The sequence below is a fragment of the Ostrinia furnacalis genome, unplaced genomic scaffold (genome assembly GCF_004193835.3).
Source record: "Ostrinia furnacalis isolate ACB-3 unplaced genomic scaffold, ASM419383v2 OfSCF1733, whole genome shotgun sequence".
Classification (NCBI taxonomy): Eukaryota; Metazoa; Arthropoda; class Insecta; order Lepidoptera; family Crambidae; genus Ostrinia; species Ostrinia furnacalis.
Window position 1 is genome coordinate 178,113 of NW_021131972.1, and position 13,942 is coordinate 192,054.

Sequence of the window (13,942 nt, forward strand, 5' to 3'; positions counted from 1 at the left end):
CCTACTTAAGAATATACGAAAAACCTTGTCCCGCAAGTACCTAAGTATAGCGGTTATTGAAGCAATCTTGGCTGGCGTTGTAGTAGGGTTCATAAAAAACTAAGCCAGGCGGTCGATGTATTTTATTGTTTTTCATATTCTTCGTCATCGGGCACGAGACTGTTGTCGGGGGCCTTCTCGCATATGAAAGCGAACGGGACAGACTCGCACCAGACGTCGTCGAGCAGGCCGCTGCGGAACATGGCGCCGCAGTAGGAGCCGTTGTCGATTGACTTGGTGTTGTCAGGCTGGCCGTTCGCCCAGCTCGCGTACCCTGCCGCTTGAATACTCTGACCTGGAAGTATCATAATCAGCTATACCCAATGAAGTACAAGTAAATCCAGGTAACCAAAAAACTACACTCATGCGAACCACACACTGAAGAAACTCTTTAGTATCTATAGTAAAACTTAATAAGTTTTACTTTCATCTGTCACCAAGTTGTCTTTATAACGAAACTTTCTTCCGTTTAAGATAAGAAATCACTATATCACAACTTACCATTAACTGTGTACCAAGTGCCCTTTTGATCCCAATCAAGAAATCCAATTGAAACAACGTCCCTAAAGTTCGACGTTACGATTATAGTGTTGGCTGGATTTTGGGCAATGAGGTTTTTGAGGATTGTGGCTTCCTGGTCGCTGTTGGGGATGGCCAGGTACCCGCCCTCCGCGAGGCAGGTCATCTGCGCGCGCCTCCAGCTCCTCCCCAGGCGGTGGAACTTGTAGCAGCTACCAGTGCTTTGTTCAAATGTATAAGCTACAATCGGAACAGATAAAAGATTATTGAGATATTGAAATGTCTTCACCTACACTAAAGCCTGGTCCGTGAGCACGTAGAATTTTGTCCAATGACCCCAAGCTACCCATCCTTATCGCTCGCGCGTAATTATATTGCTGTCGCGACTGTGCGACGGGCGCCCGCAGTGAGTGTGCGAGCGCGACAGCAACATAATTAGGCGCGAGCGATAAGAATGGGTAGCTTGGGGTCATTGGACAAAATTCTACGTGCTCACGGACCAGGCTTTACCTTCTTTTCACGTCCGAATTAATTGTCACGTCTTTCAGTGGGTACTGGAGAGTGGAGACGGGTCGCTTACTATTGGCCTTATAAGAAGGATCAAGGTCACCCAAAAGGCAATGGAGCGTGCTATGCTCGGAGTTTCCTTGCATGATCGACTCAAAAATGAGAAGATCAAAATGACCGACATAGGCTGCAGAATTACTAAAATCAAATGCCAGTAGGCGTGGCACATAGCTTGTAGAACTGATGGCCGCTGAGGCAGAAAAGTTCTTGAGTAGCTATCACAGGCTTGAAAATAACAAATAAATGATTCTACATTACTAAAGTGGCCATTATAGAAAATCTCCAATAAATCGATCAATGTTATCATAATATAATATTATCGTGCTGTATATTATGTAGATGTTTCAGTTATGGTAGCTTATCGTGTTGTTTTATTTGTCTGTAAATGCAGTTAATTACCAGGGTCGATAGTGCCGCAGTTTGTATTCATCACGGGGTTGTTGGTTTTCTTCTTGTAGCACACGTAAGGGTACGTGTCGTTACACCGCACGTCAGCCAGTGTCCCGTTGTGCAGCATGATCGTGCAGTCTTCCTGGTTCTGGAAGTTGTCAGGTTCGTCCATGGCCCATTGCACGGGGATCTTTGCTAACGGGATACCTGATTATAATAATTATCACGTTCTAAAAAGTATAAAACATTACAAGCACTTCCACCGCTGTAAATGATATGGAATGGCTTTTTACATCCAGTTCAAAAATACCTTCGATAGACGTGAAGTCCCCTTTGGAAATTGTGGCATGGATTCCCGTAAAGATAGGACAGCTAACTCCCGCCGTCAGCCTTGCTATAGCTGTTTGGAGATTTGCATTCAGCGGCGATGCCAGAACTGCACCTGTAGATTAGTCTTCAACATTAATCATAGATAGGATTATGACTCAGTATTGCCCATTTTTGAATATATTCTAATTAATATCTGTAGTGAACATGAACAATCAAAGTGGACCAGTGGCGAATAGAATCGAATGCAGTGAATTAAATAAAAGCGTTAATAGAATTTGCAATTTAGGTTAAGCTTTGTTTTTAACCTAAACGCAAGAAAGTTTTTCGTCAAATTGATCAATTTGTACCAAATTAGAAAACTTTGAATATATCATTGTTGTACATAATGTGTCGTATTTAACCTTCTAGGTCGCAGCGAAGGAATGCCTCAGTAAACGTCACTGGTGCCTGGTGCAGCTTCAGCCATCCCCCTGCCTCTTTACTGTACGAGTAGTCGTAACGGAATATGCCATTTGTCCCTTTCAAAAACAAAAGTTTGATTTCAAAAACAGTTGCGCACCGAGACCGAGATTTCATCGTGATTATTATTATTAATATTCGTAATATACAGGATGACCCGGATGTACCCGGAAATACCCCATGTAAATTTTTATTTAGAAAAAAAATCGTAGCTCGAAAACTATTACTAACAAAATCGCTGAACATACATGGGGGATTTCCGGGTAAAACTGGATATCAGGAATTTTAATGTCACCTTTTGGGGATTATGATTAACATTCGTAAGATATTTTACTATGATTTTTTTTAAATTTTACATGAAAAAACTTACTTGCAATAGAAATGTAGACTAAATATAAAACTAAATAATAATAATTCCCACACATGATCACTCCTTGGTTCAAATAGGACTGACAGTCTATACTAATTGAATAAATGCTAAAGAAGGTCTATCACTTTGGGTTCATAATGTTATCAAGTACTGGGAATTGTTTAATTAATTTTAATTACCAGTTGCGAGTACCTACTAACGGTTGGGTATTTTTGAATATTGTTGTTGACGTTGTTACAATATTATTGTTGACGTCATAAACTTGATTTCTTATTTAAATCATAATAGCATTAAAGATAATTACAGTTTGAAGTCGTAGGAATCAGAGCTCTATTCAACGCTGTGCGTTCGATTTGCTGCTTCACTAAGCAAGCATCGTTTGTGAATACGGGCGTGATACATCCGAGTGTGAATACGAGGGCTGCACTAAAAGTATCGGGAATGGAATATTTCCACTGTTCCTGTCATATTAAAATCTATTTAATTGCAAACTCCAGGGTTTTTAAAATCGTATACCATTTATTTATTTAAAAAAAGATTCTCGGTCGTATCACAAGGTCTTGTCAAACTTGTTTAGTCGTTGAGAAAATGGATTGACTCGAGAAAATTCAAGAGCGATGATTTATTATGACTTTTGAAGTGGTTTAACACAAAAACAGTGTGTTGACCGGATGATTTCTGCATTTGGTAATGAAGCCCCATCCAAAACCACAATTTATCGNTCGTATACACTCTAAACATACAAAAATGCGTTATCGTTACTTCAACTGGAAAAATTAAAGATTCAAGAATATTTTTATATCAACCGTGAGGTATGATATCCTAATTTTATGTATGTATGAGTTAAAACTGGTCCTTTGTCCAATCTCGTTTCAAAGGTTGTTTGAACTTTTTTTTACTTACTTTGAGTACCAAACTTGACCAAATTTATCGTTCACTTTATCTTATTACGTTTATCTTTGAGACTTTCATCGTATGAATTCGAATCACGAGATTAAAATTCTTGAATTTGAATAATGAAAGTTTACCGAAATTATCCAATATTCTTCAAGACTAAGAAAATGAAGAAAATACCAAAGATTTGAAGTAGGAAGAGACTCATTAGAAACTTCAATCATTTTGTTAATAAGTATCAAAAGGTAATACTATATTCCTAGGATCTTTCCTCTAAATTTCACCCCTTACTGAATACCAGCTATTAAATTAGACCGAGTAGATACTATGTATAAGTTAATTATTTATATATATTTGTACGCCGACTAATTAATGGCACATTTTGGCGCTCTATTCATACTAGTTTTAAGACCGTTTGTTTACCCAAAATAATGCAAATAAATGTTTGAATTTTTATTTTTTTACGGTACTACGACCACGGACTACGATTCGTAGCAGTGTGTGGTCGTAGCCGTAGACACGGAAAGAGATCCAACCGTAGCCATTACTGTAGCAGTCGTAGCCTATCGTAGCCAAATGTGCGTAGCAAAGGTCTGTAGCGGTCGCGTCGTCAGTTGTACAAATACCAATTACTTATTCTGTGACAATACGCTTGCATGCGACAAGTGACGTGTATTATTAATTAAATCATGTAGAAATTATTTAAATATATATCGCTGACTAAATACCGCAAATGGCCCTTTATTCATATACTAGTTTTAAGACCATTGTTCTAACCAAAATTGTGCAAATAAATATTTTAATTTGAATTTGAAAAAAGTAAGAAACGTTCAGAAGACTATCAACATTTCAATCAGTAAAATGAACAAAATATGAATGATTACAGATTCCTTAAAATAATCATAATTACTTTGTTCATATTACAATACTCAAAGTGGTAGATTTGTAATTCAAATTATAATTATTAAAATCAACCAAGTTCTTCGGTAACAAGAATGAGACTATTCCTATGCGAACCAATTTAGTGTTCTGCGCGTTGATTGCAAACGTTTTATGCTGAGCAACCATGCGCCAAGTGTTTACTAGTAGTAGTGTTTATGTTATCTACCTATATTTTGTTTGTATAGTTTTAACTCAACACACTATGACCACCAAATACATACTAGGTATACTTTATAGCTTGTATGTATATTGAATGCCATCATATTGACATGCAAAAACGGTATTTAATAGTAAACATTAATTAATTTTTCTTCAAACAACACATTCAATCATAGTTACGTACAATCTGCATTTATTAATGTCGAAACATCAACGTTGCGCCTTGTACTGACCACTTGAGACTGGTACTATTCCAAACCACCATTAATTTCCATTCACGAGCATTTAGCGAATTCCCTTTGTCCTTTGTGCCCACAGTAATCCACAAAAAACATCCCATATTCCCTGTAGTTGGCTGAAAGTAAATAACAAAGCAACCCGCACCTATTTCATGCAAGAACAAATTTTCCAACTGAAATTAAGGCCCTGGAGAGCGCACGAATAAAAGTTAAATTAAAGGACATGCACACAAACGTCTGAACGTGGCCGCGCTCACAGATCCTCCTTGTGCCACATTAAGGTGCGGTGTTCATATCGACAGAATGTTTTATTTCTATAAATCATTATTTACAATATTTAAAATAGTGATTGAGTTTCTTGCGCTGCTTCTTCTCAGCACTGGCCCATTTATTGTCCCGAAGCAGTGGTAAGTAATACTGGGACGTGTAAAAGTGCTTTTTAAAAGCCTATTTGCAAAAATGAGTTATATGAGTTTTTTTTTAATAAATCGGTGCGCATAATAAGGTCGCAAATTAAATTGAGAAATGGCTAATATCTGTCCATAACTAGCTAATCGTCACGCATCATTTACGAAAAGAGGCTATACAAAAAAAGGTTGGGTTACATTAGAGGTCAAGCTGTAGGTAGATCCTGAATATACAGGAGTTGTAGTAGTGGCAAAGTGTGGTGGGATAAAAAAAAATTCGACTAGTTTGCCTAGACCTCTTTTGGCTGTCATTTTTGCCTAGCACAAATAATATTTCTAGTCGAAAATAAAACCGGCTAATCGAAATTGTTTTGTGCAAGCACGTCTACATTAGGCGAGTCAATTACTCACGCCTTAAAATGTAATCAACAATCCACTTGACTAGAGACCGGCGAGGGCGAGCGCACAAGGGCAGCCTTCGCAAATGTTTGCGGGTCACAGTGCGGGCTAGTTTGAATTGCAGGCCCTCGTTGACCCGGCTCCGTCGACCGTCGGCTGATGCCTGATGAATTTATGGGCCCAGCTCTAAAACATTCGGGTATAGACACGACCATTCGTATACGGTACTTGAATATAATTTTAATGCAATTTTATAGAAAAGTCATGATTAATAAACAGGATGGAGATTTCCAATATATTATTTTTATCTTCCCCAAAAAGGGTAACAAAGAACAACACTTTAGAAGTCAACAGATTTATACTAATCGTTTTTGTTACTCATAATAACCAGCAATAATTAAGAGTAATATCGTCTCTGATTTAAAAAGCCTATTAATCAATGAAAAAAGGTTGCGTACATTTTGAAACACCTTGTCAATCGCTAATCTAATCTCTTAGGATGGTCTCCAGCCAGTTCTTCCGCGCCCTAAAACAACAGCCATGCATCACCGTCCTTCGCTTACGAATCATCACGTTTCCAAATATCAGAGCCACAGCGTGGACAAAACAGCTAATCGTTAGATTTTAGCAAACAATAAACAACAAATGTTTATCTACGCATTGCAATTACTAGTCAACAGAGTCTACGTTTGGAATTCACAATAATTAGGTATTTTGATTATATTAGATACCAAAACATGTGTAGGACTCAAAAATGTATAAAAAGTTGATTTTGCGTTATCTTGTCTATTTTTATTCCTGTAAAGATAGTAATACAAACAAAACTAAACTGTTTCTGTTCTGTGTCAATTAATTGTAGAACAAAATACATGTAATGATCATACTGTACTCACCGACCTACGTCTAAAATCTCTGCACCACAACATGATGACGCGACTCAGATAATTCAATACCCTCCTGAATTATTCAAAGGGCCGTAAGATTGCGACGTAAGACAGGGCTTTATTTTTTGCAAGGATTACATTTGTAAGCCGCTCTCATACAGATGAATATGGGACTATTATTGCGACGATGCGATAGTGTACGACAATGTAGAATTGTTATATGATAGGGTATCGTAATTGTCTTGTAGTGGCCGAATTTGTAATAACTCCGTATTCAGACAAGTATTATTCTAAAAGTTAAGATTCCCTTAATATTAAAAGCTCTAAAGCAAAGGTAATGAAGTGCCCTAATCTAGAAGTAAAAGCTAGGTTCAAGTGCTTTTGAAGATAATGAAGATTTTCTAACCGACGAGTATTATTATGTCATTATTCTATTTAATGCTCCAATTCTATTTGTGATTCTGCCGAGTTTATGGAGTGTTTGCTTCCGTCAAAGCGCGGCAGCATCTGTAAGGCTTTGACTTCCTTCCTTTGAAGTGAAGGCTTCAGCCGCAGCACTAGCGACACCGCGGCCGCATCGTTAAGGTGTCGCAATTAGAGACGCAGCAATCAACTCCCACTGTTTGATTGATATCATTAGCGCTGCCGTCTAATTTGAAGAACGATGTAGGGTAGGATTTACTCTTTACTAGTAGGTGCTCTCTTTAATTTAATTTCTTGCGAGTGATTCAGATTCAGATCAGACTGTTTTTGAAAATGAAAATGAAAATGTTTATTCGTCATTATCATTGATTTGTTGCAAAATTTTTATAGCACTTTACCAAGATAAGATTGGAAACCACAGTGTTTAACTTGACGTGATCATCCGTACATAGTTTTGTTAAGAAAGGTAATTAGGTACTTGCCTATTACATTTATAATTTTTTAAGAATATAATTGTGTTTTGTTGTAGGCATGATGACCGGAGATAAATTTTCTATTGTGTGGGTGCACGCGGCTATGACTCGCAGCATTATTTTTATGTGTGTAGACTGTACTTAGGTACCTAATTTCAAAAGGCTAGTGTAGTTGCTGATATATATAACCCAACAATAAAATACAAAGGAAATGCTTTTACCAATATGAGGCATAAAGCAAACAAAAATATAAAGAAAATAAAAATAAGCAAATCTTTTGCGTCATCGATTCTGTGAGATATACGAATGTATATTAATGAATATTCCAGTAAGATAAACTTGTAATAATAACGTAAATAACAGGTACAATCTTTTAACAGGTATTTCGTGCTATACAAGCTAAAGAACCTGCGTTTCCTGGACTCGCGTCGCGTGTCATCCCACGAGCGTTCTGTGGCGGACTTCCAATTACCTACTATTAGGATTTTATCAAGCTACTGGTCGTTAAATTCACTGATAACTTTCAAATTATAGACTGGGTTTTTTTATTTTTTAACATCTTGTGAACTCTGACGTTAACTGTAAATAATGATTCTGGCGAGTAGGTAGGTTTTGCAATAATTTGTACAATGTTTACTTATTACGAGTATGACAATGTGTTTTATTTTTTAAGGAAAAAACCCGGGCAAATGAGACGAATTGCTCGTACCTACATTCTGTATGAACTTCCTGCCTGACAGGTCTACTTTGCAACCGTGTCTTTGTTTTTGTGTTTATCATTAACGGTACCGGACAGACCCGCAGGGTTAACTAGTCATTCATTACATCACCATAAGGCTGACCCTTCGCAGTAATAAATACGGATGGACAGAGGGTTATAAAATAGTTTTTATGTGTTGGCCCGCGACCCGCTGCCAGCTTTTTACTGTCCGCGGAGTATATTAACATTTGTAGGTCGCAGTAAAATTGAGAACGAATAGAGATGGTCAGCGGAATGTTTTTGGCAGTGTTCTGTGTCAAAGATAAACACTGGACAGCGAAAGTTGCTTGCGTGGATATCTGTAAGCTAGCTGAGGCGGATCGAGACTGTTAACCAAACAAGACAATTTATGAATAGTATAGCACCTTAAATGTCACGCATAGTTATAGTTATATTCAATCAAACTTCACATGTTGTAATTTATTTTATTTTCTTTATTAGGAAAACATACAGCTTATATTATAATACAAGTAGCATAAAAATAATACGCAAGCCTATGCTTTGCTATCAATCCGTTCTTCCTCATTCCGATTTCCTCTGTTATTATTATGCAATTCATTGAATTGAATCACAATTATATACTCTATTGGAATTATTGTTCTCATAACACTCTATGCAAAACACTAATCAAGCTGTTTATCGGTCAATTGGCACAGTTTTTGTACAACCGTGTTTGCCCGACGCAATGGTCACTAATGAGCGATAAATGGGCATTATTTATTGCGGTTCTCCGTTTGAAATTGAAGCCTCTAACAAAGGTGAGCGAGGTGCGCCACAAATAGTGCAACAATATGACGTTTTCACACAATATCATAGGAAATTGAAAGATTTATTAGTACATTAATAATACCTTTATTCAGTAGGTTTGAGAACAGGACGCAAACTATTTATCACGCGTACGAAGTCACGAGCTAACCTACTTAGTTGACTATAAAATCTTGAAAATTTCGTCTATACTTATAATAAATCTGTAGAGAGGTCAATTCTGTACATGAAATATATTTTCAAAATAACTATCAGGGGGTGATTAGTGATCGATACTGATGCCAAAAATGCAATCAGTAAAATTTTTGTCTGTCTGTCTGTCTGTCTGTCTTTCTGTCTGTCTGTCTGTCTGTATGTTCCTTATAGAAACAAAAACTACTTGACGGATTTTAACGAAACTTGGTACAATTATTCTTCGTACTCCTGGGCAGGTTATAGGATGCTTAGGAATTCCCACGGGCACGGGAATTATCGGGAAAATCCTTTTGTATGAAAAATCTAAACTGCTTTAGTTAGACGCTTGAAATTTGGCATGCAGGTACCTTAGTAAACTTAAAGCTTAGTTACAACAGGATATTGCAAAATTCCCACGGGAACGGGAGTTAGCGGGAAAAAACATTTGTATGAAAAAATCTAAACCGCGTAAGATAGATGAAGGGGGTAAAACGGGATCCACGCGTACGAAGTCGCGGGCGGCCGCTAGTTAACCGATAAAACGTTAACATGATACATTATACGAGCTAAAATCATAATGTTATTAATGGTAAATAAATACCTATGTTTTGATTTATTATGGTTTGCTTCCTTTTGAAAGTATCAAACCGCCAAAAATAAATCTATTTCCATGATATCTTTGTACTTAGCAGTCGAGCGATTACGTCTATTCAAATGATTTTCTTCAGTAACAGTCACAAAAGACAGTATCCTCGATTAATCAAAGCAAATCCTTAGCCTTTATTTCTATTCAATTCGTGCCATTTTTGAATGTGGAATCGTTTTAATAGAATTTCGTTTGAATAAGATTAACGAGCGATTTTTGGTGGGGTAAAAAATGGCGGAGAAAAACATCGTTCTGAATGGGAGTCGGACTGGTGGATTCATATCATTAATATTGGTCGATTTTAGAATGATAACAGCTATCCCAGTAATGGACGCGTTCAACTCTGAGCAGGCTTTATTGGATTTAGGGCAGATAAATGTTCTGATTGTTAGAGCGCTTGTAATGTGGTCTTACTTATTGTTATGGTGATTTTGAAGAAATTTTTCGCTCATTAATCGAACCCACGTCTTGCATCCTGAAACGATTACTTCTCGTAGTTCCATCTATTGGATTTTGGTAGAAATGTTGCGATTGTCCCTTTAGCCAGAAGTCGTTGTTAGTTTCTACTATTGAAACATAGGCGCCAACATGGCCTGGACCTCCTATGATTTCCATAACCTGTTGGTAGCTGCCTGCATCCAGCGCCTTCTTACTACCTTTGTGAGATCACCGATCTACCTTGTTGGTGGATTCAAGGCCTGTTATGTTTAAATGAAAAAGTTTTTTTAATATCACACTAATCATTCAGATCCAAACTAAGTAGAGTCGTAATAGTGTATCTACCTACATGTATTCAAATACCTGACCAACTCCTGTCATCTGTTTTTCTTTCCTTTTTCGATATACCTCGGCGGGATAGAATCCACCGAGCCCTGGTGTATAGCTGCGCGATCCGGCAAGCTAGGCCCTTACTAACGTAATCCTTTTTTTAAACTTACCCATTCCATTACAACAATCACAAGTTGGGCTGAGACCCGAATTTATGTATTTTAATTGCGATCCCGTTGTTGCAGAGCGGCGCTGCCGAACGGCACGCTGTGGCTGGGCGCGTTCCCTGCGGCGCAGTACCGCGGCGACGTGCACGCGGCCGTCTACCGCTGCCGCGCCGCCAGCCCCGTCGGCGCCATCCTGTCCCGCGACATGAGGCTCGAAGCTGGTGAGTGTTGCTTTGTTTCATGGCGCAGTTCAGCTCACTATGGGTGGGTGCGCAATGGCTGGGCGCGCTATGGCTGGGCCCACTATGGCTGGGTACGCTATGGCTGGGCGCGCTATGGTTGGGCCCACTACGGCCGGGTACGCTATGGCTGAGCGCGCAATGCTGGGCGCGCTATGGCTGGGCGCGTTCCCGGCGGCGCAGTACCGTGGAGACGTGCACGCCGCCGTGTACCGCTGCCGCGCCGCCAGCCCCGTCGGCGCCATCCTGTCGCGTGACATGAGGCTCGAAGCTGGTGAGTGTTGCTTTGTTTCATGGCGCAGTTAGGCCCGGTTACCACCAAAGCGGAGACGAGAAGGGACGGACGGAGTGGACGCCGAAGCTGTCAGGTTATTTCCACCAAAGCGGAACGGAAAGGAGGAGGGATGTGAACTATGCGTAGCTATCAGCTGTCGGTCTATTGCTGTCTACGAATTTTATGATGTTTTCGGGTGTGCAAGGCGCGGGCAGAAGGCACCGGGGAACGAGACACTCCAGGCCGCCCGCCCTCCTCGAATCCGCCCAACACCTCTCCGCTCCTCACAGCGTGACCGCCGCGCGCCAGTGATGCTGTCAAATTCTATAGAAAAATCTGCTCTCCGATCCTCTCCGCTCGATCCATTTCCACCGAAGTTGAGCGGAGAGGAAACTTGTATCACAACATATTCAGCTAGCTTGAGGAGTTATCGGGAATTCGGGATTATTTGTATTGTTTTTTTTTTAGCTAAAGTCATCAGTAGTAGTAGTATCATAAGTGTTTATTTCAGGGATAATGCATAATATTTACATATATTATGTTGTTAAGCAGCTACTTATTAAAAACATGAATCGCTTGATTGAAAATGAGCACAACCAAGCGTTGGCCAGAATTTCCAACAATATTACCAACAAACGCGTAGAATAGTGTGCGTTCATCGTAAATCCGGCGGTAGTATTATTAATTTGTCCGCCGCATTCTGTCGGACGCCGCATATGCAACTGTCATAATAATATACCATAATCATATGCTGTTTGATTATGGTATATTCATCATCATTCATCATACAATTGTAGTATTTCGCTGTATGCAATAGAACCCAATAGCTAGCACTGGTGTTCGTGTCTTCATGTGTCGGTGTTTTTTGTCACTCCAAATCAATATCTACCAAATAGCTAGCATGAAAAATATTGAAAAGTCTGTAAAATTATCTATCCTATACATAACAATAAAAGTGATTTTTTGGTAACCCAATAAAGTGGTCAGTAAAATACACCGCAAGGAAATGTTTGCAGTAACCGCAGCTGAAAAGCTTGTTTGATATGAATTAATGCTGCAACAATAACTGCTAAGTGGCACATTGTCCCATAATTTGGAAATGATTCAACCCACACGGCCTGCATGCGGTGTCCCGCAGCCGTCTGCGGCGGACACAACGTCCCGGCGCAATTTATGCCAGACGCACATGCTCTCGTAATGGCCTACATTCGAATCAGATCATAATACCAAATTGGAACCGAAGTACACGTATAATATGACACATTTTTAATGCTAAACTAGGAATACAATACTTTTCAATTATCAGTACTTAGATAAGTAATGACAATTTCTTACTACATAGTTTATATAATAATCACGTTCCACAGCAATAAAGAATTCTGCTAACGCCAAACCTCTAATAAGTAACAAGCTGAAAATTCTGGAGCGACCGGGCGGAAAATATCTTAAATTAATCAGAGGGTCCTAAATTCGGAAACTGATTTACAGGTGAGTCCCAATCGGGTTAGCGATAATTCCCCACACTTCGCGAATTCCCATCACGGTCGGACGCCTAATCCAAAGGAGTTTATGGCGGGATTTTGGTATAAGAATACTCGGACGCAGCTAAAAACCGCATAAAAGACTTCTTTAAAAATTGACAACCTTAATTTTATTGGTCTGTTTAACACGTCAAAACCTAAAGTGCATTCCATACATCCTTTTAATAAGTAGATAGGTACGATATTAATTACATCATCTGCACTAGATAAATAAAAACAACAGTCTGGGTCACATTGAATAAGCAGATCAGCAAGCTTGATCAGCCCAGCCTTCATCAAGCAGCGCAATGCGATAAGATGAAACCAAATCTGTGTGTCCCAGACAGATATTTTTAATTGAATTATATTGATTTCTAAAATAAACGTGTCAGCTAACCTGCGAAACATATCCTTCTTAGTGTAACTTTAGCGTTCACATTCAGTCTGTAACGGCCCATCTGCATAGTAATCGCCCTTTGAGACCTGTCCAATCTGACGTGAAGCAATCTGCCGTTCCATTAGAGACCTTTTTGTACCAATAAGCACTTAAGCAAGTTTCGGCCTTCATCGTCTACGTCACACACTGACAAAAACAGCCAATCTAATTCTACAGCTGGTGTACCACAAAATGTATGCCTTACGATGTATGCCGTACGACACCTTACGATAGGTGTGATTGCCTAGTTAGAGTCAAATAATAAATGAAGATATTACTATCACTACATTTATAAAATAAAGTCGCTTTCTTGTCTGTCTGACCCAGACGTAGGGTCAGACAGACAAGGCTTAAATCTGTAAAATTACGCAAAGGATTTTGATGAGGTTTTTTAATAGATAGAGTGATTAAACAGGAAGGCTTGTAAAACGCTAAAATGAAAAAAGTACTAGCAGAAAACTCACTATACCTACCAAACGGGATACGTACAACAAAATTGCCATTGACATAAAGACAAAGATGGCGGTTATCTCGTGACTGTGCGGCTGCGGCCCGATATTTCAACAACGTGCCCTAAAAGGTGTTTTTTCGGTCGATCCTTTTGCTTTTTACTCCAATTCCACGCAAAGGAATTGTGAGACGGAACAGTTAATCGCAATATTTTTCAGCAAGGTGTTTTCTTGAAAGCTTGACGCTTAT

General features: G+C 39.0%; 2 protein-coding genes across 5 annotated transcripts in view; one reads left to right on the top strand and one right to left on the bottom strand.

The window, feature by feature from the left end:
- On the bottom strand, window positions 1–2,775 carry LOC114353528 (C-type mannose receptor 2). Of its 4 annotated transcripts, none has more exons than XM_028305564.1 (6): window positions 2,675–2,775; window positions 2,247–2,363; window positions 1,826–1,957; window positions 1,525–1,710; window positions 541–798; window positions 2–334 (listed from the first exon to the last, which is right to left on the bottom strand). In XM_028305564.1, the coding sequence occupies exons 1-6, from the start codon at window positions 2,727–2,729 to the stop codon at window positions 123–125; spliced, it is 960 nt and encodes a 319-aa protein (XP_028161365.1). In that variant the 5' UTR covers window positions 2,730–2,775; the 3' UTR covers window positions 2–122. The 4 variants fall into 4 exon arrangements, with proteins under 4 accessions (XP_028161367.1, XP_028161365.1, XP_028161366.1 ...); XM_028305563.1 differs by having other exon boundaries at window positions 6–334; window positions 1,525–1,722; XM_028305566.1 differs by lacking the exon at window positions 2,247–2,363 and having other exon boundaries at window positions 1–334; window positions 2,675–2,764.
- Window positions 2,776–10,979: 8,204 nt separating this feature from the next.
- The window catches only part of LOC114353525 (Down syndrome cell adhesion molecule-like protein Dscam2), a 72,093-nt gene continuing 69,130 nt past the window's right edge, over window positions 10,980–13,942 (top strand). Inside the window, exon 1 of the mRNA XM_028305561.1 lies at window positions 10,980–10,995. Within this exon, the coding sequence (XP_028161362.1) occupies window positions 10,980–10,995 (16 nt within the window). The remainder of the gene's footprint in view (window positions 10,996–13,942) is intronic.

What these genes read in the sequence shown, in the direction of transcription:
- LOC114353528 (XM_028305563.1), bottom strand. Translation starts at nt 2,729, where the DNA reads ATGTGTGGGAATTATTATTATTTAGTTTTATATTTAGTCTACATTTCT. An exon ending in AGTCTACATTTCTATTGCAA is followed by an intron (nt 2,364 to 2,674) that starts GTAAGTTTTTTC and finishes TGTTTTTGAAAG; the next exon opens with GGACAAATGGCATATTCCGT. An exon ending in CCTTCGCTGCGACCTAGAAG is followed by an intron (nt 1,958 to 2,246) that starts GTTAAATACGAC and finishes ACTAATCTACAG; the next exon opens with GTGCAGTTCTGGCATCGCCG.